At 40.0% G+C, this 27,572-nt stretch overlaps 1 protein-coding gene across 2 annotated transcripts; it reads left to right on the top strand.

Moving 5' to 3' along the window:
- The first annotated feature begins 1,736 nt into the window (after nucleotides 1-1,736).
- kmt2bb (lysine (K)-specific methyltransferase 2Bb) lies at nucleotides 1,737-27,364 on the top strand. Of its 2 annotated transcripts, none has more exons than XM_041986810.1 (36): nucleotides 1,737-2,060; nucleotides 4,020-4,098; nucleotides 4,211-7,714; nucleotides 7,843-8,018; nucleotides 8,188-8,307; nucleotides 8,462-8,648; nucleotides 9,069-9,300; nucleotides 9,399-9,466; nucleotides 9,577-9,834; nucleotides 10,041-10,147; nucleotides 10,806-10,931; nucleotides 12,583-12,696; nucleotides 12,789-12,935; nucleotides 13,030-13,122; nucleotides 13,201-13,318; nucleotides 13,448-13,561; nucleotides 13,705-13,889; nucleotides 14,068-14,169; nucleotides 14,653-14,763; nucleotides 14,894-14,970; nucleotides 15,153-15,370; nucleotides 15,471-15,574; nucleotides 15,667-15,804; nucleotides 16,044-16,202; nucleotides 16,309-16,426; nucleotides 16,518-16,596; nucleotides 16,919-17,079; nucleotides 17,184-17,351; nucleotides 17,477-20,546; nucleotides 20,789-20,889; nucleotides 20,995-21,132; nucleotides 21,223-21,475; nucleotides 21,565-21,672; nucleotides 21,762-21,845; nucleotides 25,001-25,130; nucleotides 25,257-27,364. In XM_041986810.1, exons 1-36 carry the CDS (start codon nucleotides 1,755-1,757, stop codon nucleotides 25,530-25,532), a joined length of 11,529 nt encoding a protein of 3,842 aa, XP_041842744.1. In that variant the 5' UTR covers nucleotides 1,737-1,754; the 3' UTR covers nucleotides 25,533-27,364. The 2 variants fall into 2 exon arrangements, with proteins under 2 accessions (XP_041842744.1, XP_041842743.1); XM_041986809.1 differs by having other exon boundaries at nucleotides 1,737-2,084.
- The last annotated feature ends 208 nt before the right edge of the window (nucleotides 27,365-27,572 follow it).

The following is a 27,572-nucleotide window of genomic DNA, read 5'->3' as shown; positions in this document are numbered from 1 at the left end:
CCACCAAGTGGCATGGAGTGTGATAAGGACAGTCGTTATAGATATCTATAGATATTTTTATAAACTATTTTATCGATATCCTTGTCAGTTGGTTGATTGATTGGTTCCCATAAAATTACCGCTTTAAGCCATATCATAGTAATTCTGTATAATCTTTTATATTCTATGTGTTTCCATCAGAAAATCTGGATTACTTTGAAAAATGACTGATGTAAACTGGTCAATAAAGAAATAAAGCCTACATAAATTATTGATTGTTTAGATTGTAGACTATAACAAACAAATTGTGTGCTTAAAATATTGCAGTCACTTCTCCTTTGTAAAAGAATATTTTCATTTTGCTCTTTTTTTTATATATATATACTTTTATTTGTATTGACTAAAGATTATGCTGGAGTGGTGTAAATGTGGACATAACTATTTGAATAATGAATATACATATGTGCAGTATGAGAGTCAAGAATGAACATTTAGTATTTGAGTATTTTTAATACAGACACAGGATTTTTTTTTTCTTTATTGTCTTTAAGCTTTGCTTACCCTTAACTGAATATTGCCACCTATTGCGGCCAGTTGAGTGGGAGGTTTATTCTTATTTAAGTGTGTTTAAGATACACAACTGAATAAATATGAATCCTTAACATTAAATAAACCAAGTAAGCCTCTTTCATATAGTACCTTTCCAATTCATAGCTTTCACAGAAGCATACTTCTTATCTTTAGCATACATCTTTATCTTTAAAAATCTTTCAATATTCAACTCTCAGAGAGTTAGGGTTGGTTTGTGGCTAAGCCAATCTCTATTTTTTTTTTTAACCAAACTGAATTTGCATTTTGTTTGTTGAAGAAATATTAAATAGATCTGTGATACAACAGTGATTTTAAAAAAGGCAAATTATATGTTATGTACCCAGGGTGTTTTTGTGAATTTCTTTAAGAAGCTATTTTGCTTTAGGGTTGTCCAGGCAGCACCAGACCTCCTTCCTTATAGCAGCTGCAGGCTTTGGCAACAAAGCTGCATACTGCCATCTCCTGTACTACAATTGTTAGAGCTAGTACACAAAATTGTACATATAATACTTTTACTCATCAGTACATATACTGTCAATGCTACAGAACGGTTTCTTCTTTATTGTGTCTTAAATATCATTTCTACTTCTTGTTGTTAATTGTAACTCTTCTGATAAATCATTGTCTTATCCCAGGTTATGTCGGTTGTGATATTTGATTTAAGAGCTACTTCCATTCACATTTTATTAGCATTACACAAGATTTTAAAAAAGCATAATAATAATAATAATAACAATAATAATAATAATAATATAAAACAAATGTCTTAAATTTAAGCTCACCACCATTACTCTGTCTTTTTATTTTTACTTTATCTTTTTTTTTATTTTAGTTAAGTATGTAGACCTTGTAATAATTAATCTACAACATAACATAGATGTAAGTGATATATAGGATACATGTAAACCATCAGTGAAACAGGTTCTTTAATCATTTATCCAAGTGATGGAGTTCAAGTCATATTTTTAAGGCTTATACCCTAAGAAGTGATGTATAATTTATGAATGACCATTTGACCCGGTAAACACATATTTCCCTTTTCTGAATCTTCACCTAAAAAAAAAAAAAAAAAAAAAAAACTCACTTTCCCTTGCACCACTGCGGCTCCCCCCTCCCATCTCGCGCCTTCCCTCTTGTCTCTCCTCGAACTGCTAGCCGACTGAGTGTGTGTTGTTGTTGAAGCAATGATGGCGGCAGCGGGATGCGGATCAGCAACCGCGGCTGCCGTAGGAGGCCAAGGTGGAACCGCAACGGCCAGAGGTCGTTTCCCCGGTCGGCCTTGGTCATCACGCAGTCGTTTGCGTTCTGAGAAGCGATGGCAACTCGGACGATCGGGCTTGGAAGCTGATGATGTGACTAACGGAGGGCCAAGGCCCGCAAACCTGGTCCTATCGTTAAACGAAGACCAGTCCCACTTGCGTTTACTTGGGATAGAGGCAAGCCACAAGATCCTTGGCCAGGCTGGATACAGCTCTAGTGGGAGTGAAGAGGTGAGGTCCCAAACCGACCCAGGAGTTAGTATCTTTATTTCATCTTTTCACATTTTGTGTGATCGTTAATTTGCATGAGTGAGTGCTATTCACAGCAGTGTGACTGGTTAGTGCCATGGAGAAATGTCAACATCCTACTGCCAGGCTAACGTTAACTTTAGCTTAAAACTTGCTAAGCTAACATTACATGCTAACCAGTGTTAGCACAGTTCAGTTTTCCGTTGCATTTAAAGAACAGTCGCAACACAATATGCCACTTCAGTTAACCAGAAAAATGTTACATTGGCAATGTGCTCTAAGTTACTCAAAAACAGGTTTAACATTAAAGGGTGAAGACGTGGATAACATTTGCAAGTATTTTATGAATGACATATAGCGACAATGCCAATTTGTAAACATGCACCGCAATTATCTACGGCCCACTCATTTCAGGGCCAGACTAGCAACTAGCTTGCTAATAGCGAACACAAAGAGGGGGACGGCTAGCACCTCCGTACTTTGCTCAATGGCTAGCTGCTAACTATTACCGTTCATACGCTGTCCAGATGCGAACAGAGCTGTCTGTGTTCTAATGTTATTTGACATAAGACAGCTCCATTAGTCTGTATCTGATAAAAGTCACTTAAGCTTGCTGTTAGTAAGTTTTAAATTGTTCCTGTGTAGCTTTTTAGCAGTCAAACGTGAGTTTAAATGTTTTCATGAGAATGCGACGGCTAACTGTTAGCTAGTGTTAGCAAACACGACAGGTTTAAATGGTGGTGCAGAAGCGTGCCAAAGCCATTTGCACCCATGTTAAAATTGAAAGGTCTCAAGGTCACAGGTTATCAGTAGTGCCTAATTCTCATTCAGAAAAGTTGAGTTGTTTGCGGAGTTTTAGATAGCACCTGCCAATATGAGGAATAAGTGCTTGGAGGGAGTTGGCTATTGACAACAGACCCACGTTTCCCTCTAATTTTTTTGCAATCTTACTGAAAGCAATAATGTAATATTAAACTCACCTAATGTGAGGTAGGCGTACATGCAACTTAGAGTTTCATGGGTTGTTAAATATTTTTGCCTGTTAGTCTATCATATATGTGTTGGTTTTAGGGTTGCAACACCATGATATTAAACGTGACTATCCTCATTTGGTGTACTGTATGTTTTTCCTCTCTGATCAGTTATTGTATAAGATAACTATAATTGTGTAATACCCATCTTAATACACTAAAGATTTCCTGATAGTTGCTGTAAAGTGAAAATCTGTCATTGTTGCAACCCTGATTGGCAGACAGTTCCAGTCAAATGAGGGACACTTTCCCATTAAATCCAATGAGGAAATGTTCCACACATTTAACTGATACTGTGAATGTCATTTGATTTTGTAATAGGGCATTTTATATTTACCGAATGTAAGAAAGAAAATGATTCTCTATGTAATTTAAAAATGGGGTCTTGACATTGCATTCATTGAAATGGCCCTAACACTGTTGTTTATAATGCTAACAAAACTATCTGTGTGCATGCAGTAGTAGTAAACTAATAAGTGCCTATGATGATATGAACTTATTCAGATACTATTTATATGTTGTCCTTCAAAACCCCATGGCAGACAAATTTGTTTAAATCGCATATCATCACCCACCAACTCACCCCAAAAAAATCAAACATTCACTTTTCCTCATATGTGTTTTAATATGAGATGAAATCATGTTACAATATGCTAAAGTGCACATGCACATTTTTTATGGTTGCATTTGATAAAATCGACATTATGCTTCACATTAATCTACATTGCATTATGAGCATGCAAAGAAAATGTGATTGTTCTCCAAGTTATGTTACTTGGCATGTGTAGTTGCTATAGCTTTTGTTAAACACTTCCCTTTAGAGTTCTTGTTTTGTCAGGCGGTTTGATTGTTTCCAGCTGTCCAGTCTTAATAGGATTCAAATTAATATTTTGTCTTTTTATTTTTGAAGGGTGATGACTTCAAAGGATTTGAAGCTGAGAGAAAAGGCTCCAAAGGGCCTCGAATGCCTCAACAAAATTCTTCCAAAGGTAAACAAAAAAACTATTTTTACATAACATACTTGGTAAAATGTGTGTTATTATTATAATTACTCATTTATTTATTCATTTGTATGTAATATAACTTATCTGTACTTTGTAGGCGATGCTGTCAACACAAAGTCTAAACGTCGAAGTGAGAAGCTACCACTTAAAATGCCAGCAGTGGAGGTTGCTATCCCACCTGATCCTGTGAAAGATGCAGAATCTTCAGCAGAAAAGCATGGCACATCTCTTGAAGCAAAGCCAGCCAAGGATTTCAAAAAAGGTTCAAAAGGAAAAAACACTATTGATAGACAGTCTGCTAAAAGCAGAGCATCAGCAGCAGCACCAAGGATTACTATAAAGTTGGTGGCCAAAAAGAAAATGAAAACTATAAAGGAGACTCAGAAAAAATCTGCGAGGAAACTGAAAATAAAAGAAATTCAGAATCAACCCAATGCCAAGGACATTCAGGGTGACCAGGTTGTAAGTGCTCATGTCAAATTAAAAACTGAACCACATGAGGATAAACCAGGTGCAGAGGATAAAGGAGCGGGGGCTATACCTGCAAGAAGACGGGGGAGATCTGCTGTAAAGGCAGCAAATCCTGTGGGCCAGACTACTGCCAAAGTTGTGGTTGATGACCAAAAATCAAAAGAAAAAGAACTAACTGACTCTGCTAAGGATAGCGCGTCTGTTGAGCCAAAACTAAATGCAAAGGTAATAAAGAAAAAGAAAGCAGTGGCAGGTCCGGATTCTGCAGTTAAACTAGTAACTCGAAGGAGCAGTAGAGTTACTAACCCAAGCTCTAAAAGAGTCTCGGACAGTGCAGCTGAACCCGAAAGTCAAAGTGCTACCGTTCTGGCAGACTCCAAGCCAGAAGTTTCCCAAACGGTGGAGACTAAACCATTGGTGGGAAGAGACAGACGTAGACAGAGCAAGAGACTAAATAAAGATGTTAAAGTGCCAGAAAGCCAGGGGTCATCTTCCACAGAGACGGATAATTTGTCCATACAACCCACTGACTGTTTGACTTTAAAAAATGAGGAAATGAGGATCCCTAGCTTAAAGTTGATAAAGATAAAAAACCCTAAATATGATTCACAGGCCAGTGGGAAGACTTCATCTCGAAAGAAAAAACGGAGAAAATATATCTGGAGTTTAACATTGGCGAAGGGAGGAACTCAGACACTGGGAGCTGAAAGTGCTATCAAGGTATCGGCAGAAGTTGCAGAGAGAGATGTTCAGTCCCCTCCTCCCGACGCCCTCGACAAAAATGTGAAGGGGCTGGATAAAAAGTCAGAGGTGGATAATGCATCCCCACAAGAGACGGAAAGGATGGATAGTAATGAAAAAGAGCTCCAAAATCAGGCTGACTTGGAACAGGCAGACACACATGTGGAAGCTGAAGGAGATCCTGCACCTGAAACACCTTCACAAGAGATCACTAAAACAGACTCTGGGAAAGTTGTGCCCCCTCTTCAGATTAAAAAGGTCTCTTCTCCTGGGAAACATAAAAGCTCAAAGCCATCCTTTTTGATTCAGCAGATTAGCCCCGTCTCTGAAAAGAAAGAGGATGTATTCAAAGATCCAAGTGAAGTTAATGAGGATAAGTCCTGTCTGGATGCTGAGGCCACACCTACTCGGAGACTAAGGCGGAGGACTTCAAGTCTTGATTCACCACAAACAAAGTCTGTCAGTCAGATGCCAATGACTGTTCAGAAACGGAGGCTAAGAAAGAGTCCGCAAGACGAAGATGCTCCACAAGTGCAAATCCAAGTTTCCTCTCAGGTTTCTACTGAAGACTCCAGCTCACAAGTTCTTCCTGACGACGCTTGTCATGTTTTGGTGAATGACCAATCACAGGTGACCAGTGTAAACTCTAAAGTTCTTGACAAGGATACCTCCGAAAGTGCTGATGTTCCCTCACAGGTGCCAGGGGAAGTTTCTCCACAGAAAGTGGAGACTGAGGTAAAACCACAGGTTAAAGAGGCCAAACCATTAGCTGTGCCTTCCAAACCTAGAAGATGTAGAAACAATAAACCAGGGAAAAAGAAGGTTGTTCAGAAAAAGGCTGTTCAGAAAAAAGCTACTGTTGTTTCTCCTGATACAGTTGATACAGTCCCTGCTGTAAATGACTCTACTAACATAGAGCCTGTACTAAAGAAAGATGCTCTGCCTTTAGTGGTTGAGATAAGTCCGCCAGAGACAAAAGAGTGCCCTGAGCCAGAGAGCAAACAGGACACTGTGTCAGTGGAAGAAGATCAGAAACAGCTACCAGTAAAAGAGGAAACAGATATACAGTTCATTGATAGTCAGCAATCTGTGGTATCGGAAAGTCAAGCAACTGATGTAACAGCATCAAAGAAAACCCTCAAAAGAGTAAAAAAGAGGCGTAAAAATGTAATTGGCCAACGTCAGAAACACAGGCACAGAGGCAGAGATGGGAAGTTTGCTCCTCTTAAGTCTTCAGGAAGTCAGGACATTGTCAAGGGAGATGGTGACATTTCCACCTCTTTGACAGCTGTAATACCATCCCCAAGCTCCAAACTTATTGGAATACACAAAAGGTACAAAAAGAGGAAAGCAGGTCTTCAGTTTATTGGTTCTAAAAGGCCAAAATCACAACCCAAAATAATTTCTACACTGATAGAAATGGGACTTGAAAAAGATAGTTTGAAGCAGGAAGAAGCAGACACCCCAGTTGATGGCAGACAAACAGATGTCACTAACGCTCAGCCCAGTAAATCAAAGTTTGTAAAAAACATCAAGCACTTCATTATGCCTGTTGTGAGTGCCAGATCCTCACGAGTGATCAAGACCCCACAGAGATTTATGGATGACATTGGCATGTCTGTATTGCCTAGAAGAAACTCGCCAAAGAAGGGTTTACAACTGGGTTTGCAGATGCGTCCAGGAAAGCGGAGAGATGAAGGGGCAGAGAGAGCAATATCCCCCATCCTTCCAATTGATGAGGAGGACATATTGAGTGAAGCTCAATTAGATGTTGATCTATTTTCAGCTCAGGACCTTGATGACAGCCTTGACATTGCCGATAGTCTGTTTTCTGAGAGAAAAAGTGACAAAGATGAAAAGAAGTCCCTTCTAAAAAACTCGAGCTTCAAGTGGCATCTGTCAGAAGAATCTAGCGAGGAAGTGTATACACTGGACAACACTCTAGAGAGCAAATACGAGGATCTGTTTTTATCTACTTCAGCAGATAAGCCTCCAGAATTATCATCTGACCTTGTGGAAGTTATTCAAAAGAAAAGTTTGCCCAAGTTTAACAAACCAGTAGGTCACCTCAAGATCTTTCAGCGGCTAAAGAAGCCACACGTGGGACATCCCAAAAACAAGAACACACCAGAGCTTGACAGTGTGAGCAAACCTGTTCAGCCCTCTGTTGATTTGGCAGAAGGACTCGATGATGAGGCCATGAGCATCAGTCTCAGGCAGCGGGATACAAGCACAGAAAAGTCCAAGCTTAAGATAGAAGACCTCGATTCTCCTGGGGTGGTGAGGAAAGTTTCTGTGTGTGTTCGGGCAATGAACTCCAAGTCTCTTGCATTTCGGCAAGGCGAAGAGGAAAATGTAACACAGAAAGATGCTGCTGAGCTTCATTCAGGTGATGAAATAACATTATTTAAACAAATGAAATTATTCATGTAAAATGCGTGCTATTTGATGTATTAGATAAAACTGAAAATCCCTCCATATATTTGACCAGCAAATGGCATTGTCTCTCACCCACAGGAGAGTTACAGTCCGAACAGAAGTCAGGCACAGCTGAAGATCTCGGGTCTGTGGAGAAGGGAGTGCCGCAAAGAGCACGCCTTACTGGTGCAAATAAAAGAATGTTCAATCTCCTCAGGAAAGCAAAGGTTCAACTCATTAAGATTGACCAACAGAAGCAACTAAAGTCTTCTGGGGTAAGTTTAAAAAAAACATGAGCATGTTCTTCTTTTTTGTTTTCTTCTGTAAAAGCAGTTTTTTGTCATTATAACTTAAGTTAATTCTGTTATAAAGAAAACATACTCAAAAGGTTTTTTGAATAAATAAACATGTTTTTTCTGGTTGGTTTTGCTGTTAATCTTGCAGCTGTTATCTGGCCCAACTGGAGTCAGGTCTTCGGATATCAACTCAAAAAGACAAAGGAGGAAACAGAGGCTGCATCTTCAGCCTGATGTTTCAGTCAAGACAGAGCCACTTCAAGTACAAGTAAGTCATCAAATCATTATGCCCAAATAAGGGGAATCTTGTTTTTCTTCTCTGTTTTTTGCCATATGCTAGCAAAAGAAGTCCAAATGAAAATGAAGAATATGGTCTGTAAAATCCCGTCTCTTACTATGATTTTTTTGTTGGTTTTGTTTAGCCACAGCTCATCTCCCCGCTGTGCCAGGAATTCCGTAGAGCTGGTGGTCCACGCATCAAGCATGTGTGTCGTGCTGCCTCTGTGGTGCTCGGGCAGCCTCGAGCCATGGTACCAGATGACATTCCCAGACTTAGCGCCTTGCCACTGCATGAAAGATCTGGCATTTCCCCATCAGCTGTCCCTAAAGGTAATTATAGCCGATTGGAAAACTTGTCTGAATTTGCTTTCTTGAGATGCTCTTATGAAATTTCTTTTGACTTCAATTGATTCTAATGACTTGGTGGCAACAGAAGTACAAGTTGTGTCAAAGCTGGTTTCAGTTTCTCAATCCTGGTAGACCAGTTTTTGAATGTTGAATGATGTGAGTTGTTTGTTTGGTTTTTTTTTTTGTTTTTTTCATCATGCATCGATTTATATTGACTGGTAATCAGTTCCATTTCTTTAACATATTAATCATTACATATTCTTTTTATCTAAACAACTGCTGTTTTGGATAGGATCAAACATGAATTTGGAAAAATAAATCATGTTCTGCTTTTTTTTTAGATAATTTGAAATCCAGCAAATAGTATTGGTTTTCCATTCCTGTTGTATTTTTCTGTTGCAGATATTGGGTCTCCGTCTGAGTCGGACAACCCTGAAGTGTCAGATCCAAAGGTAACCAAGGCCAAGAAGCAATCAAACTTTGCAAAACGGAAAGGACTTGGGCCATTTGGATACCGCTCTCGGAGGTGTGGAGTCTGCAAAGGCTGCAACCACGAGGAGGACTGTGGCAAGTGCATAAACTGCCTTGACAAGCCCAAGTTTGGTGGTCCCAATACAAAACGGCAATGTTGTGTGTAAGTTTACTTTCACTGGTTGTTTCAGTGCATAGCATAATGTTCAAAACTAAGATTTTTTTTTTTATTCTTGCCTTTTTTTTCCTTTTATCTGTAAGGTATAAGAGATGTGATCAAATTGAAGAGAGAAAAGCAAAAAGACTTAGTGGAAGAACAGCACCCAAAGGTGAATTTTCACTTTAGCATGCTCCTATTAAGCATCTTTTCAATAACATTCAGTGTCTGCAACATTTTTTTTTTTTTTTAATTTGTTTTTTATTCTTTTTATGGGATAAGGTTCCTCAAAGCGACGACGGTCATCTTTCAGTGGGGGCCATTCGAGTAATGATGAAGGGAATGAAGGTACCTTGGACTCACCATCGGGTCTCCATGGTGACGGCCACAGTCCATCTGTAAGGAAGCAGCCAAAGCGCATTGTGAAACCCCGTGTCTACTTTGACTTGGTGGATTATGATTCAGATCTGGATGATAAAGCTTTTTCTAGCTCTGCCTCACCAGCAAGGAGAAGGGGTGCAGGACCTCGCTTCAGTCAAGGTAATTTTTTCCCCAGACAACTTATGAGAGAGATCATCTGATTGGCTTTTTTTATTTACTTATTTTACTGAAATGAGATCACAGATTATGAATGTAACTTTTGATCTGTAGAGTATGAAAATACATTTCTTCAAATTTAAATGTTTTTTGGTGGGAAAATATTAAAAAAAAGCTGCGTGAATAATAGTTTTTCACTTGTCCTGAAGACTTTGTTTCACTGGATGGATTCTTGGAAGACATTTCAGATGATGAAGTTAGGCAACGAAAAACCAGCTCACATCGTGTACCACAGGCTCGACGTAAATCTGAGAAGGTGGGTAAATTGGAATAGAGCAACTCCTTAGTTTGTCTAACTTTAGCTTAACCAACTTCCATGATAGTTTTTTTGTTGTTGTCTCATGTCCTCTTTGAAAGCTGTTAGTCAGCAGTCTGTAGAATACTGACAAACACAAGCCCACATCACTTAGTAGATGCAGCATATATGTGTCAAAAAGATGTCCTCGTTAAACAGCCCCCTGTTCCAGTTTGGCTATTCTCCTTCGGGCCAAACAGAAGAAGCTGAACGCTGCAACACTGTGTGCTTATACACAGTAACTATAGTTGGTAAGATTGGAGAGTTCTGTCTTGGCTTTGAAGCCTAGTTTGGTTGCAGTCTCTCTTTGATTTCCATTACGCCTCTTTACTTACAGAGGAAATGGATGGTGATACTGCCTTGAGCATCCTGTGTGAAAAGGGCTGCAGTCAAGAAGGCCCCCTGTCCAACGTTTTTTGCAATGTGCCCTAATACTAAATATAGCAGTCTTTGAAGAGACCACTTTATTAAACAGAAGGTTTTGCAAATCCTGATGTACTCACCCCTATTCATGTTCTTTACTGCATTATTTGAAAAGGGTTAAAAACCAAACAAATGTACACTTGAGCAACAGTTGGTTGTGTCTTATTGCCAATCTGAAGGTGTTCTTGTCTCTCAGGGTCTTCCACCTCAGGGGCCTTTGGAGCAGACCCCTCCCAGTGTGCTGGCTGCTCTGGCCCATGGATTTGAGCAGCGTGAAGTGGAGTCTTCTAAACCTTCTCACAAAATCAGGGTTGACTTCAAGGTAGGCAATTTTTTTTAAAGCTCCATTATATTGTAATTCACACACTTGTCTTACCACATGCACAGAGCTATGGCGTTATTATTGTGCCTCGTTCCTGAGTGAGCAGAGGTTAATTTAGTGTATGTCCTGTTGCTGGTAGCCTAGATAAATGAAAGAAAGACATCAACTTGACATATTTACCTATATGCCAGTTTATCATAGTAAAAATAATTTAACAGTGCTCCCTATGCAGAAAATAAATTTACTTTTAGATATATGGAAATGAAAAAAAAAATCTAGTCTTCACTTAGAAACCAACTTTCCCAGTGTTATCATGATGCAGTGAAGCAGCCAATCATGGCTTTTTTTCTGAACCTGTGATTGGTTGGAATTATGGCCCATTTATAGTGTTGTGCCAAGTTCAGAGAGCATGTTGACAGAACTGAGCTCAGACTGTTCACTGAGAGCATGTGCACAAGTTTGCGGCAGTGCACAGAGAAGAGAGAAAGAATGAGGGAGCAGATGAATAAAACTGAGGGAAGGTTTTATCATCGTGCAGCTACACAGAAGTAAACATGGAAATTAATTTTGTTTGTTTATTTTCATTTCCTCAGATTTAGTTATTCTTTGCACAGAAATATTTTCTACTCAGCTTTTCAAAAAATGTGTCTGCACTCAGAATGAACCTCTGCTCGCTCAGGAATGAGGCACAATAATAAGGTCATAAAGAGCAGTCATGACATTATGACCATAATGGACCGGTTTGCTTCATGATGCCAAAGGAGTTGTCACAAGTAAGGGTATGTACAATAGATCTATTGAGTGGGGTGTGGATTGAGTTTGCTGCCCATGGATGCTATTAGATCCCATCTGTTTTGTAACTGGTGTGTATGAAGGCCAGATGAACACCTCAGACTCTTTGTTGAGTTCTTTGAGCCGTTAATAAGCATTTTTACAAGGCTCCCTGCTGTCCAGTTTGGGAAAACTGCTGCTAAATGACAGTGCTGTTATCGTATGGGGAATGTTGAATCATCTCCAAAAATGATGAAAAAATGTCTGGATGTTACAGAGCATTACATGATAACAAGATAAACTGTCTTTCTGCACCCTGCTGTAATGTTTAATGTAAAGCACTTTGAATTGTCTTGTACATGACATGTGCAATACAAATAAATTTAGCCTTGCATATGTCACTCAGTTGACCCGTGTGTAGTTCTAATGTTTTGGCTGTCGGGAAATCTAAGAAGCAGAGTTTTTGGTTGATGCAAATTATTTAAATAGTGAACTTTCTTTTCTCCACTTAATTTAATTTTTTTCATTAGTTCACATAATACTTTATTTTTATTTTTGTCTAGTAGAGGTCAGTGGTTAATTCCTAAACGACCCTACTGATCTGTTTGATTTACATAGAAATGCCTTTAATGATCCATTGAATTACACATTTTAAGTTACGCTACTTGACTTAGTTTTACAAACATAGTGTTGCAATGGATTTGAATGAACTCAAACATTTCAGTCCACCTCTCAGCAACTAAATTTTCCCACTGTGCAGCAACAACATGGCAAAAATGTCCACTCCCACCCACCACAGTTGTAAGTTCGTAGAGATTTCTCTGTTTATAGCAACTACTGGCAATCTTGTCATTTATTGTCTTTTTTGTTTGAAAACCAGGAGGACTGTACTTTGGAGAACGTCTGGAATATGGGTGGCCTAAGTATATTGACCTCTGCACCTCTCATGCCTCCCTACGTTTGCTTCCTTTGTGCCAGTAAAGGGCAACATGAGGTGAACAGTGCTTTTATCAATTTAGAGAGGTGTACAATGTTTAAGCACCACTGGAAAGTAACAGTTTTGCTTTTGTGTATTCCCTTTTACAGATGCTGTATTGCCAAGTGTGCTGTGAACCTTTCCACCAGTTTTGCCTTGAGCCAGCGGAGCGGCCCTCTGAGGAGAACAAGGAAAATTGGTGCTGCCGACGATGCAAGTTTTGTCACGTGTGTGGCAGTAAAAACATGTTCTCAAAGGTACAAATGGATAATCTGCTTTATTTACCTTTTTCACATTTAGCATGGCTCAGTCTGCAGGAATCACATCTTGTCCCTACATTGCCTCTCTCAGCCTTTATTAGAGTGTGAGCGATGCCAGAACTGTTATCATGCTTCCTGCTTGGGGCCTAATTATCCAAAACAAAACAAAAAGAGGAAAACCTGGGTAAGTTTCTCAGGATTTACAAAGACATACAGTAAATTCATCACATGTTCTCCCACTAATATTATTGTTTATCTCCAGGTTTGTATGACATGCATCAGGTGTAAAAGTTGTGGTGTCACGCCTGGAAAGAGTTGGGACACTGAGTGGAACCATGACAAAGGCCTCTGTCCAGACTGTTCAAAACTCTATGAACAAGGTGAGGGAAGATTTTAAACTCAAAGATTAATTTATCATTTGGTCAGCTTCTTTTTCTTTATGTATTCCCTCTTTTTGCAAACATTACTCATGTTGTAGCTAAATGTGACTGAATTCCTCTTTCTTTTAGGTAACTACTGCCCAATCTGCTTCAAGTGTTATGAGGACAATGACTATGATAGTCAGATGATGCAGTGCGGCACATGTAACCATTGGGTACATGCCAAGTGTGAAGATCTAACAGGTGATAACTTTCATTATTTCTGATGGTAACGCTTGTATTTTTCTTTTGGCTTTTCAATGAAAATGTCAGATGCCAAGGGGGAAAAAAAGTGCACATCACCCCTTCTCCATCCTAAATTTGTTTTGCCTGCAAAATATTTTCAGATGAACTGTATGAGATCCTGTCCAGCTTGCCAGAGAGTGTGGTGTATTCATGCCGCCCGTGCAGTGTGACCCAGCCCAGCGCCTGGAGAGAGTTGCTGTACATTGAGCTCAGGGCTGGAGTAGAGAAGGTTCTAGCTTGCTTACTTTCCTCCACCCTCACCCAGCACCTTGTTACGTGCTCACAGGTAGGAAACCTGGCCTCCTTGTATGCAAATGTGATGACAAATATGTGGCATTTTAATATCTTTAAGAAGCGGTGGTAGATCGTGTTTTACTTCCTGGAATATGTTTACTGTGTAGACGAACTGATATCGTGGTAAAAATGGTAAAATAAACTATGTTGAATGTGTATTGGTACTGCAGTGTGAGAAGTTGGTCGACCCTGACAGTGGAATAGAAGGCCGGCCGGCATGTGATCTCCGAGCTGTTGGCAAGAAGTTTGACAAAGGTCTTTATACTACGCTGGTGAGTACAGAATCTGTTTGTGTAAATAAACAAAAACAATTTAAATAGTTTAATATAGTAAAAATTGAGAAATATTGTAAAGTTGAAACATTACACATATTCAAGCTGTCAAACATTGTGAGCAGATACACCTTGTTGAATTTGATCTTAAATTCTTTTACGCACATAAAAAAAAGTAATTTTTTGAAGACTTCTACTTGCTTGACTCCATCATTGTTGGTGTTTACCTTAAAATAAGACTTACTGGTCTTTAGAAACTCAGACAAACCAGAGGTCCCACATCTTTAATGCTACGTTGCAGTGAATCAGAGTTGAAAGCTATAACTCGCTGAGCGGCTTCTACTGTAACATATTGTGTTTTTGGATCGTGACGCTGTGCTGACGGTATCTAGATGTTGTATGCATGACATGACATCAAGCTTGTAAGTATGTAACAATAATGTCAACAGTTCAGTAGATATTTAAAATCTGTTTTTCAAATAGAAAATGTTCCATGAAGATGTGGTTCAGGTGGTGCGAAAGAGGCTTGAGCAAGAGGAAGATCTTCCAGAGGAACGAAGACCCACTGCCCTGGCTCGCTCTTATTACTTAAAGGTGCTATGACTGAATTACCCCTGAAATTAAAATGATTTTTCCAGTTGAAAGTGTTAAACCTGCAAGGTGGCACTGTTGACTGAAATGATTAGTAAGCATTCATAACTAATTTGTTCATTTTTCTTTTTAGCTCCTTGAGGAGGTATTTAACTGGTTCAACAGCCAAGACCCAAAGGTGTGGCACACCTCTACCAAAGACTTGCCGATGTGAGTAAAAATGACTTAAAACTGATTTATAGAAATATGTGTATTTGTCCATCCTTCATGGAAAAAATCATTTCAAGATCCTTTTAGATGGTCTGTGATCGTTCTGCGTGTGTACATATAGCACATTAAATTGTTTTTATATAGCATTAAAAGAGCTTTTGAACTCTTGACTGTTTCTTTAGGGGGATGCTGTCCCATGCTGTTCATCCTCCTACAATGGAGCATGTTTACGCCCAGTGGCAGGAAAGGGAGGAGCTGTTGTCCAGGCCTCCGCTGGGTCTTCTGCAGGAGGACAATGGACAAAGCTTAGATATAAAGGAGGAAGGGGGAGTTTCTCCAACGTCTGGGGAGCCAATAAGCCGGAACCACTTCAAAACCAGCAGGGCTGTCAGAATCAAAGGTAACGCTGTCGTTTCCAGAAAGGTGGTGATGAAACTGGTGATTCATAATTAGTTTTGTTTGGTGTTTGTAACTCATATACTCATAAACCTCTCCTACAGGTAAAAGAGGTAGGCTTTCAAAAGCAGATCTTGACACTGGATGGTCTAAAGATGATGAGAGGCAGTGCTCTTTGTGCCAAAAATATGGAGATCTCAAACCCAATGTAAGTGATGCCGTACACATTAGCATTGCTTCTAAATACTGGACATAGAGCTTCAGTTTTTATTCAGTACACCTTTGTGTGTTGTTCCATAGGAAGCTGGCAGGTTGCTCTATCTAGGCCAGAATGAGTGGGCTCATGTCAACTGCTGTCTGTGGTCAGCTGAGGTGTTTGAAGAAGACAATGGCTCTCTGCTGCATGTGCACAGCGCCGTCACAAGGGGACGCTTAATGGTTTGTTCATGTTTATTCTCATTCAAGTCAGATTCAGTTCAAGTATTTGTTGAAGTCTGAGTTTAATTTATTGGAAACCAGAAAGAAGATCCTTATCTGGTAGTACTGGTTTTGATATTGCAAACAATTCTGGATATACTCTTTGATGGATCTGATTTATTGTGAATGTTTGCTTTTTCCTCTATTTGTCTAAACTTTTGCATTTTGTTTGTCGTCCCTATAATTCTTAAACTTAACAGCGATGTGAACGCTGCAATCAGACGGGTGCCACTGTGGGCTGCTGCTTAACATCTTGTCAGAGTAACTACCACTTCATGTGTGCCCGCTCCCGGCAGTGTGTGTTCCAGGATGATAAAAAGGTCTACTGCTACAAACACCGGCATCTCATCAGCGGCAGGGTAATTTCTGCACCTCCAGCTTATATCTCATTTAATGTTGCAACACTTAAAAGGCGTGATATTGAATTCTGAATTCATTTCTTACTGAGTTGCCTTTGTTTTAAAGATGATTATTGGTCAAGAATTTGAAGTAAACCGAAGAGTCTATGTGGAATTTGAGGGGATCAGCCTTCGCAGAAAGTTCTTGACTGGACTGGAACCAGAACTGATCAATGTGATGATTGGTAAATATTTTCTTGGCTCTCTCCTTTATGTTGCTTATCGTATGAGCTGGTGTTGAATCTAATAATTGATATCCACTTTATCTGAACGCAGGTTCCTTACAGATTGAAAAGCTGGGTGTTCTTTCTGAACTTTCAGCCAGGAAAGGCAAATTATTTCCTGTGGGGTTTGAGTAAGTTGCTGTCTCTCTTTTATTTTCAGAGCTAATTGCATAAATCCTGTGTGCATATGCCACGGAGAATGAAATGCACTTTACATGTAGTCCTTTCTTTATCAATGTTTTAAAAAAAAGAGGCATAAATAAATTTATTAATGGGAGGAATAAATATGGTTATAAATGCTAAAATAATGAAATGGAAATAAATAGATTAATTTACATTAATTGATAGGGATATTGTCATCCTCTTTTTTTAATCAAACAAAAACATATTTAATAAGAATTAAAATGGCAGACAACATATATTTGAACAATGCTTTTCCTTTTCCTTCCCCAGGTGTTCTCGATGGTACTGGAGTACAGTTAACCCACAACGCCGGTGCAAGTATACATGTAGAGTCCGGGAGGTCCGGCCTGTTGTTCTAGAGAAACCTGTTGAGGAGATGCCCAACCAAGGAGACAATCAGACCATTGCTCACAGCCCCTGTCAGCTATCAGGTGTGTGTTTTTCATCTGAAAAAAGAAGCAATAAAAATGACATACCAAACACTGACTGATTAAATACACTAATTGTTTTATAAACCTTCTGTATGAATCTTCAGAATCTGAATCCCAAGACGCTGACCTGACAGAAACACAACCTCCAGCAGAAGAAACTTTTGTCCCAGGTCCTCTCCCAAAATCAGATCACAGTGCAAGGCCGAAGGTACCCAGCTATCCCCTGCACAGGAGACCTGCTGGAGGAATGTCCCGACCTCTGCCATGCCCAGGTAAAACATGACTGCATAAGTTTCATATTGTGTGTGACCAGAATACTTTATATATTAACGGTTGTTAGTGCACAAGTTTTTCTGATATTAAGTTTTAAGCTTTGTTAATTCTGTTTTCCTCTTAGGTGTAACCCAGACAAAACCCCACCACATTCTGACAATAAGTGATCTGGAGGAAACTCGAAGAGTTCGTCGGCACAGCCCTCACTCACAGACACCAGGTCTAAGAGCTTGCATGTCCCCTCCTCCTCTAGGTCCTCTAACAGGACCAATAACCCTCCGTGCTGGCAAATCCTCCCTGCCAACTTCCCCCCTGTTCCCACTCGGTACTTCTGACAACATGATGAATTGTCCATCATCCCGCCCAGTTGGAGGTAGAAACACTTCCTCGGCCCGTTGTCCTGGGAATACAATAACACATTGCAGCTCATCATTCTTTCCTCAGTCTGCTTGGCCAGACAGTGCAGCCTCTGTAAGTCTGCCATACTCTTCTTCCATGCAGCATTTACCCAGAAATCGACTGTCGTTTGATCTGAGTCAGTCAGACTCAGTTGAAGTGCCACACAACTTCTTAGCATCACCAGAGCCTGAAGATGCTTCCCCAGCAAATGGTACATCCCCCCATGGTGACTTAAATAAACAGAGAGACGATGAAGAGTTTCCCTACAGTTCATTCCACAAGGATCCTAGTATGACTTTGGGTGAGGAGATGCGGACAGAGCTTGAGATTGAAGAAACACTCCTGAATGAAGGAGTGGCAATGAACTGTGGAGGGCAGATAGTGGTGGAAGGTGATGATCAGGAGGAATTTTGGGGAAGAACTCAAGAAGTACATAAGAGGAAGACACTTGTTGTCAATGTTCCACGATCTGCAGCCTCAGCCAGGGAAGACTTGGGCAACACATCCTCTGACGATGACATGGAGCACTATTTTGATTTTTCACGAACAATAGTAAGTTGCCCAGTGTCCAAGGATCGGTCCAAGTCCCCCGCCTCTCCTTCCTCCCGTCCCATGGCTCAGCTAGATGGGATAGATGATGGTACAGAGAGTGATGCAAGTGTAGCAACCACTGATGATGCTCAGAAGATTGATGGGTCTGTCAAAAATCGGATACAAAACAAGAACCCAAATAATAAAAATGCTCCTGACTCAGAAACTACAAACCATGCACAAGCCCCTGACACACCATCTGATGATAAGCAAACAGAGTCTTCATCAGCTACCATGTCAGTTGCTGTTAAAGGTACTTGTGACAGCTCAAACCTGCAGCCACCTAAATCCTGTGATGCTAGTCGAAGCTCTGACACTCCTTCAGTAAATCAGGAAGCCATCCTTTTTACTCCAGTTTGTGATGGTTTTTCCAATGTACTCACTAAGGTTGCTGACACATCATATTCAGATGAGTTATTAGTAGGTTCTAGTGTAGGCTTGACATCTGCAGCACCTCTTGTTCTTGAGCGATGTGACGGCAGCCCACGTTTCACAGAGCTGCTTCCTGTGCTACAGGAAGACACAACACTTGAAACCCAACAGTCTGACACTTGTAAAGGCCTGAATTCAGAGCCTGAAAGTTGTGACTTTGCATCATCAAATGAGGAGTCTATTGTGATGATGAACCACTTAAGATCTAACGTGATTGAGCCTTCATTAGCAGATTCTGCTGATAATACCCAAGACTCCCTGCTAGGTCTGCTGCAGCCCTCCCCTTTAATGTCTGCAGATGTACAAAACCCCTCACAATGCCTTGTGGAGTCCCTTCAGATGTATTCTTGTTTACCAGGTTTCAGTCAGCCTCCTCTAACAAGTATTACACTTCAGCCGGTAACAGCTGCACAAGAATCTTTGGATCCTTTGTCTACTAAACTGACAACTGTCACTCCTGTTGGAGATGTGTCTCAAACGCAGATAAATCTTGCCCCTCTAAATGATCCAGGCTTACCAGCTAGAGTAGGCACTTGCCCCCCAGCAGGATCCTGTAATGTTTCAGTACCTCTGTACTCCACACAAGCACAGCCATTCGGTTCTGCTGCTGTCTCCATTGTTTCTTCCTCTGCTTCAGTGTCATCTCTTTCTGGACTGTCCACTCACTGCTCAGCTGCTTCAACACCATTACCAACCACCTCAGCTCCTGTGATCTTAAATGGTTACAGCTCATCTGTGCAAAAGGAAGCCACATCCGGTCACACAATCTCCATCAACTTCTCCACACCCAGACCAACTATGGAGCCGCAACAGCCATCATTACCCCAGGCTTTACCTGGTCATGCCATCCTCACTGTTAAGGAGGTGGGAGGTCCAAATGTGGATCCTACACCACATGTGCTATTGGTGAATCGCCTTGGGCAGATTTTTGTGAAAAACCCAGAAAGCAACACCTTTCAGCTGCCCACTCCCAATTCCCCTTCCTATAATTGTGTCACTCAGATTGCTAGCCTTTTACAGAGCAATGCACTTTCAGCCACGCTGGCAGCAGCTGGTAATGTCACAGCTCCTCCAGCAGGGGCTAGCATTACCCCAGCAGCCCCTGTGTCAGTCACACCTGCAGCTCAGAATCCAGCTACAGTCACACAGCTGCTCACCCAAAATAACAATGGTGCTGTGGCATCAGTTAATGTGAAAAAGGTGAAAAAAAACACAAAAACACCAAAAGATGAAATAGTCCCAGAGTTGAAAAAGCCAAAGAAAAAGAAAGAGACTAATTCATCCAGAAAATCCAAGTCATCTAAGGCTGCAGGTCAGCCTATGTTGCCACCTGAAAACAATCCATTGACTCCTGCTGAAAGTGCCCAAGCAATTATCAATCAAGCAATGGCGAGTAATTACACCCCCAAGTGGAGTGGGCTTCGAACAATGAGCCCATCCTCACTGGTGTTGCCACCTGGCCTTTTAATTGAACCAGAGCCTCCAACATCGCCTCGCTCACCATCCCCAACGCCAGCTCCTGCAACCCGTCCTCGCACGCATGTTCGCATGAAGAGAGTGTCATCGCTTTCAGACCGCATTGTCACAAAGAAGTCTAAAGTTGACTTCCTACCGCCGGAGACCATCAGTGAAGATGAGGAGCATCGGAAAGCAATGTTTCCAAGTGTCCCCAGCAGGGTGTCAGGAGTTCGCATAAAAACCCCCACAGTGAAAGGAGTCCTGAACCTGGACGAGTTAAGAGAAGAGCACAGAAGTGATTCAGACAGCTCAGCGTAAGTTTTTATTTCAGTAAGATTACTCATTATCATGTTGTGCCATTATACTGGAGCTTAGTGCAGATTTTAAAATATTTATTTAAATGTGACACTTTTGACAAGTGGGCTAATTTGTGATTTACATTTAAGCCCCTCCCACATTCTTCATAAATGAGGCTTTTAATTTTCCCTGTAATTATAATGTTTATGTAATTTGTGTCTTATGTGTCTCATATTTCTGTATTTTTTATGCTTCCCAGATCTGAGCCTTGGAATTACTTGTCACTGGGTGAACAAGGCAAACAGCATGAATGGGAACCAGTGGGACACAGCAGCCTGACTGACTGGAAGAAATACTCTGGTACTATTGCCTGAAATATTTGACCAACGGAAAATGTGACTTTTACTTTAAAACTTCAGGTTTTCTTTAAAATGGCAAATGATCTTATGTATTGTGTTTCATTAGGAGCTGCTACTGTGTCGGATGATGAACCAGCGCCATCTGATGAAGATGAGGAATGTCCAGCTAACAGAGAGCATCCACATTTGCAATTTGAGATAACCAGTGATGATGGATTCAGTGTAGAGGCTGACAGCATTGAGGGTAAGTTAAATATCTGAATTATTGGAAAAGTTTAGCAATTTTATCTTGTTTGGTTTCACATAAGCATCTGATTCTTATCTCTCCCTGCAGTGGCTTGGAAAACAGTGATAGATGGTGTGCAGGAGGCACGAGCAATAGCAAGACTGAGACCTCTGACATTACAGAGGATCACTGCTGCCCATATGATGGGACTGATCCATGATGCAGTGGTGTTCCTGCTGGAACAGCTTGAAGGAGCGCACCGTTGTCAGCGTCACACTTTCCGTTTCTTTAAACAGTTTAGCCAGGAGGACGATCTTCCTGTTAATCCCAGCGGTTGTGCCCGCTCTGAGCTCTACGTCAGGTATCCTTTTTCATCACTTTTTAATGAGAACTATGACTTAAAGTGACCGTACTCACTTAAATCTGATTATATTTTCTCTGTCCTCACAGGAAGTCAACATTTGATATGTTCAACTTCCTGGCTTCTCAGCACAGACAGCTTCCTGACATTGGGCTTTATGATGATGAGGAAGATGAGGTTCTTTTGAAGTCCACAAGGTCCGGCTTTACCCCTGCTTGTTGCAACATTTTCTTGGGCCAAATTGTAGCTTTTGGCATATTTAAGTAAATTAATTCTTGTTTTTAAGACGTGCTACTAGTTTGGAGTTGCCCATGGCCATGCGCTTCAGACACCTGGAAAGGACATCGAAGGAGGCTGTAGGAGTGTACAGGTCAGCTTTGTTCCCAACAATAAGTTTCATTTAATGCTTGAAAATGTTTTTATTTTTTTTATTTTATTTTTTTTTTGTGTGTGTAATACAGTACAATTAGATTAAACTGACGTTTATTTTTAGGTTTTAAAACTAAGCTAAGGCAACACCTTTGGTCTTGTTTTTAATGTAACTAAAATGTTTGACATCCTGTTTAAAGTAATGAAACAAAACCTCTGTAGATTATGCACACCTGAACGGATGCAGCTGTGCAAAAACGCACCATACAAAACTCTTGTTTCTGGTCGCACTGATCTTATCATACTGCATTGTGACATTAAAATAGACCAAAAAACCCCCTTTTGACAGTGCTATGATCATCGGGTGAAGAAGTGCGTAAAGGGCCTGGTTAAAAACTGTTTTTATGGTGAAAAATTGAACATAATTGACAAAAGTAGTACCAATTTTAGTCTGAACATATAATTCGGTCAGCTCTTCGTTTAACATTACAGTGCAGTCTGGAGATGAGGCACTTACCATGATAGCTAAATGAGTTAAGTTAAATTACATCTTTTAGATGTAACACTTACCAAAGCTGAGGTGTGTGGGAATTGATTAACTGTTTTTGGAGTTCTATTTTCGTAGAAGAAATAGTTTTGCGTATTTAGATGTGGGTAAAAATATTTCTGTTCTGAGTTTTCAGTTGTGTGATTGTTGCTTGGAAATGGAAAGAAAAAGGAAGTCAGGGTTTTTTGTTCTGAGAAAGACATAATTTAAACGCTCCCACCTTTCCTCCTGTGCTTGTTAGCAAGACCAGAGCTGCACTTTAAGCTGGCAATAATGACACGTTTTAAAGCTTTATTTTTTAAGAAGAAACTACACTTATAGGCAGCAACATGTTGGAGACGATGTGACTAAATGTTGCCAGAACAGCCCTGCTACCATTCAGATACCTTAACCCTGGTGTCCTGCTGCCTAACAAAGCTGTAACTGTCTGTTAACTGAATATTCCTCAGACTTTTCCTGATTGACTTGCAGTCACAAAGGCAAACAATTCATATATTTGTAGATAAAAAGCTAAAACTGTAAAAAATATCCTACAACAGTGTTCTATATTCAGCCCTGTATCCCTATTTTTCATTTTTTTTTCTTCATTACACATTATGGTGATCACTCATGTCTTAATAGACACCTTTTGGATTTTAAAACAATCACAGGAGAAGTGCTTGTTGTAGGGCTGGGTTTAAAAAAATCGATTTATCAATTTATATTTATATATTCAAATTAAATAAATCCAATATCGATTAATAAACTATGGAGATTGATTGATTGTTTTTTAAATATTTATTTATTTATTTTTATTTATTTATTTATTTTTTATACAGCCTCTTTTCCGGTAACGTGACCCTACTCTTGCGTGACTTACCGAGGATTGGCGAGATCTTAGCATATTTACACACAACTGGTTCCCTGTGTCTCCTCTATCCAAAATCAGCTCCTCCTTGAGATAAAGTCAAATTCAGATGTTTTCATTCACCAGTGCGGATTACATTCACCTGCAAAGTATTTTGCAGCATATTACTGCTCACATTAGCAACTAATACTAAGACCGCAGGCACAACAGGAAGTGATGTCACCATGCATTTGTATTTGAAATTAATCCTACATGGTCATTGAAAGTCACATTTCTTCTAGAACCTTTACAATTGTTCTTTTATCAAACAGTAAATAGTCTGATGCTATTTATCTGCTTTATAGACGGTATGTCATAGCTGCTCTGTGTCCACAGCAGTGAGCACACACACAGACACGTGGGCGCACACACAGGTTTCCGTCGAAGGACAGAGTGCACATGTCGGAAAACACCTCAACCAGCTGAAAATCAGACACAAATATGAGCGGTTTCAAAATTTTCTCAGGCAGCTGAAGATGGAAGCGTCTTGCTCCAGGAGGAGCAGATGAAGCGTTTCTCCTGCTCCAGTGTTATGCCGATAGTGTCACGGTCATCATGGAAACGTGCACAGCTGAACAAACTGAAACTACGTCATTCTAGTATTGTTTGTTTATCTATCTATCTATCTGTCTGTCTGTCTGTCTTTCTTTCTAGTATTTCTGGCTCTGAATCTGGGGAAGTCAGGTCCAGCAAGATTCCATAAATTCTGTCATTTAAAATAAATAGATTATCAAGAAGAGCCTTATACCCATAAATTTCTGAATTTGTTCGGCACAACACAGTAGCCACACCATCATTCTGCCTGTTACGCTGCTGGACAGGACAAGTTTAAAAAAAAAAAAAAAAAAAAAAATTTATTCACACTTTTTGTTCACATTGCTCCTCATTAAAATCAACATGCATCAACACGCAGCTGACGGAGAAATTAACGGTCGTTTTGTACTCTCAAACATTTTGTACAATTATGGTATTTTAAGGGTCTTAGTATTTTATGGTATTTTTATGGCATTTTAAGATGTTAGCCAACCCTATGCTAGGTTAAAATAAATACAGCGATGATATTGCTAACACAAACGGACATAGAGTAACTTAAGCCCATTCTCTTATGTTGTATGGCTGTATTTTAAGCTGGATTTATACTCACACGGTGTCTGCATAAGGTTGGTTACGGCGTAGCTGATGCTGGTGAAGTCTGCCCACGCACTCAAGCAGAGCTCCATTTAGTGGACAAATGGCGCAACCACATTCCGCGCAACTCCGACACTTAACAGCATTTACTGATTTATGAAAAAATTAAGAATATATCTGCATTTAATTAGCAAAACTCCAGCCAATGTGGATTATTTTAAAAAATCTGCAGACTTAATCGGCCGCCTGATCAATCAGTCGGGCCCTAGTAAAGGGAGCATAGATGGTCCTTTAAATAATGAAAGCAATTTAATATGAGTTTAACTTAAAATGCTTGTGATGTCTGGTACTGAGTTAAATAAAATATATACAACCCTAACCACCATTCAACCTAGAAATACTGGGATATTCATTTTTGGTTCATATTACCTCGCTGTACTTTTTTGTACTTTTTCAGTAGCAAAGAATTTTGGGTAATTATCTACCACACTAAATGTTTTTACCATTGTTGTTGTTATTATTGTGATTATTTTAAGGAATCCCTGCAGCCCAGATTGTGCGACCCAGTCGTGTCTGAATTGTTAATGTGTTGTAGGTCTGCTATTCATGGGCGTGGTCTGTTCTGCAAGAGGAACATCGAAGCAGGGGAGATGGTCATCGAGTATGCCGGCATCGTCATTCGCTCAGTGCTCACTGACAAAAGAGAAAAGTACTATGATAGCAAGGTTTGTTTGGCTTATCGTTTTTGAGAAGTCACATTTTAATTTTAAATGACTTAAACACAGTAATTAAGGGTTCAAGTTGAGATGGGTTAGAAAATACACCACTAGCTTTAATTTTTGCTGTTACAGGGCATCGGCTGCTACATGTTCCGCATTGATGACTTTGATGTGGTGGATGCAACCATGCACGGCAACGCAGCAAGGTTCATCAACCACTCCTGTGAGCCCAATTGTTACTCACGAGTGATCAACGTGGAGGGTCGGAAGCACATCGTCATCTTTGCCCTGAGGAAAATCTACAGGGGGGAGGAGCTCACCTATGACTACAAGTTCCCCATCGAAGACGCCAGCAACAAACTCAACTGTAACTGTGGGGCTCGGCGATGTCGACGCTTCCTTAACTGAGAGCTCCTTCTGAAAAGGAGTGGATCCCGATTATTAGTAAGCCTTAAATTAAGGTGGCACTGGATCAGGCTTGGGGAAGGCTGTGGTCAGTAAGCACAGCAGGAGGGAGGGTAGTAGCCACTATGAAACTGGCCAAACACTGGCTGCTCAGAAGTGATATAATGACTTTTTTTTTCTTTTCTTTTTTTTTTTTTAAAGGTCTCAATAAGAGGAGAAAACTTTCATTTTACAACATTTCTGATACAACAAGCCTTATCTGTTTGAATCATTGCTGAGAACTTGCATCTAAACTTTGATTCCTTTTTTGTTTTTGGAAAGGAGGAAGGGGTGATGGGTGGGGGCATCTGTCTGTCCATAGTACACGTGTTGTTATGATCGCTCCATCCTCTAGTGACAGGAACCTTACAGCCCCCTCCGTGCAATGGTAATGTCTGTTCTTGAGCCATACATTCACCTGAACCTGTAATTGTGTGTTTTATCGTACATTGAACAATTTACACTTCGATGTTTTCGTTTTTAGATGTTTTGGTTTTTTGTGAATAAGAAAACAACCATGGTGCTAAACTTTGAAAGCTTTGTCTTTAGTTGGACTAAAAATGTCTTGCAAATCAGGAATGGTTTAGCTGTTTATTCACCCTGCTGTGGTCACCCAGCTTAAATTTATGCACTCAAGCAGTACACTTATCATTATGGGGTTATTTAGTGCGTGCTAAGTTTTACACTTGGTATCTTATGGTCCGCTTGTTTTTACTCAATCTCTTCATGTAAGTTCTAAATCAGATTATCGTTTCCAGTCAGTAACAAAGTGTCATAGTTCCGCGTGTCTTAAATACTTTGTTTTGGTGTTTTCTTCATGTACAGTGTATGTAGCAAACACTACCCAAGCCAAAAGTGAAGATTTGTGGTGAAAATCAGTTTTTAAGTATCTATTTTATCACTCATGGCAGATACTCATTACCTATTGCAATAAGACTTTGCTGCCCTACAGTTGCACAAGAATAAACATACAAATTATCTTCATCTGTGTGAGACCTGCTAGTTTCTGTAAATCAGGGAGAGCACTGGTAAAACGCATTGCTACTGAGTGTGTCCGTTCAGCGCCTGCACCACGTTTGTTAAGAACAGGGTGCACAGATGCTCTGAATGTTGCTGCCATGGAGCTGACAGAGCATTCAGCACCTTTAAAATAATTGTTATTGTAAGTTGATGTTCAGTGCTGTTGGTGACGAGGCTAATTGAATTCACACACTGTCCCAATTGGTAGTAATATTTATTCATGTTTTGATTTTTAATGGTAAAAGGTTGTGCTGTGTATAATTGGTGGTGGTCTAGTGTATTAGCAGATTTCCCCCTTTTGCATTCTTTGTTTTGTTTACAGATGTCCTTTGTTTCACTAATTTACTTGAATTTTTTTGTTTTTCTTATGACAGAACTTGTTCTGAAGCATTTTTTAACCCTTTTTATTTTCTTTTTAAATTTCTTTTCTCTCTTTTTTTAAAATTGTAGTCTACTGACAGTCTTAAAATCAGCCACAGGAGTGAGGTGAGCACTTTTACACATACCCAAGCCGATGATTTATTTTATTATTATTTTTTCCTTCATCCATTTTTCTCAAGGTTTGATACAGAACTAATTCGCTTCACATTTTCTCTTTATTATCAATCCCCATTTTCCCTTTTGCATGTCCAATCACTGGGATGGAGCCCAGATTAACTTGTGTCAATCATCTAGCTAACAACAAGAGCAGAGTCACTCCCAACTCCTTGCAAGGATTCTACCTCAGCTGTTTAGACAGATGTTTGGGAATACTGATGCAAAATAAGAGGTTGATGATGTAAAAATTACATGGTTTTAATATCCTGGTCTGTGTGTATGTGTGTGTGTGTGTGTGTGTGTGTGTATATGTTATTTGTGTGAATGTGTGTGTGCAATGAAGGATGCAGAAGCACTAGTCAAAAGCTGAAGTTACCCTGACCATCTCTCCCAGGATCTGTTAAGAAAGCTGTATGTTATATATACACATATATAAAGATATAAATA

This window comes from Melanotaenia boesemani, chromosome 6, assembly GCF_017639745.1.
Source record: "Melanotaenia boesemani isolate fMelBoe1 chromosome 6, fMelBoe1.pri, whole genome shotgun sequence".
In the NCBI taxonomy this organism is placed as follows: Eukaryota; Metazoa; Chordata; class Actinopteri; order Atheriniformes; family Melanotaeniidae; genus Melanotaenia; species Melanotaenia boesemani.
Note: the sequence above shows the minus strand (reverse complement) of the source record. Positions and strands in the feature narration are given on the sequence as shown.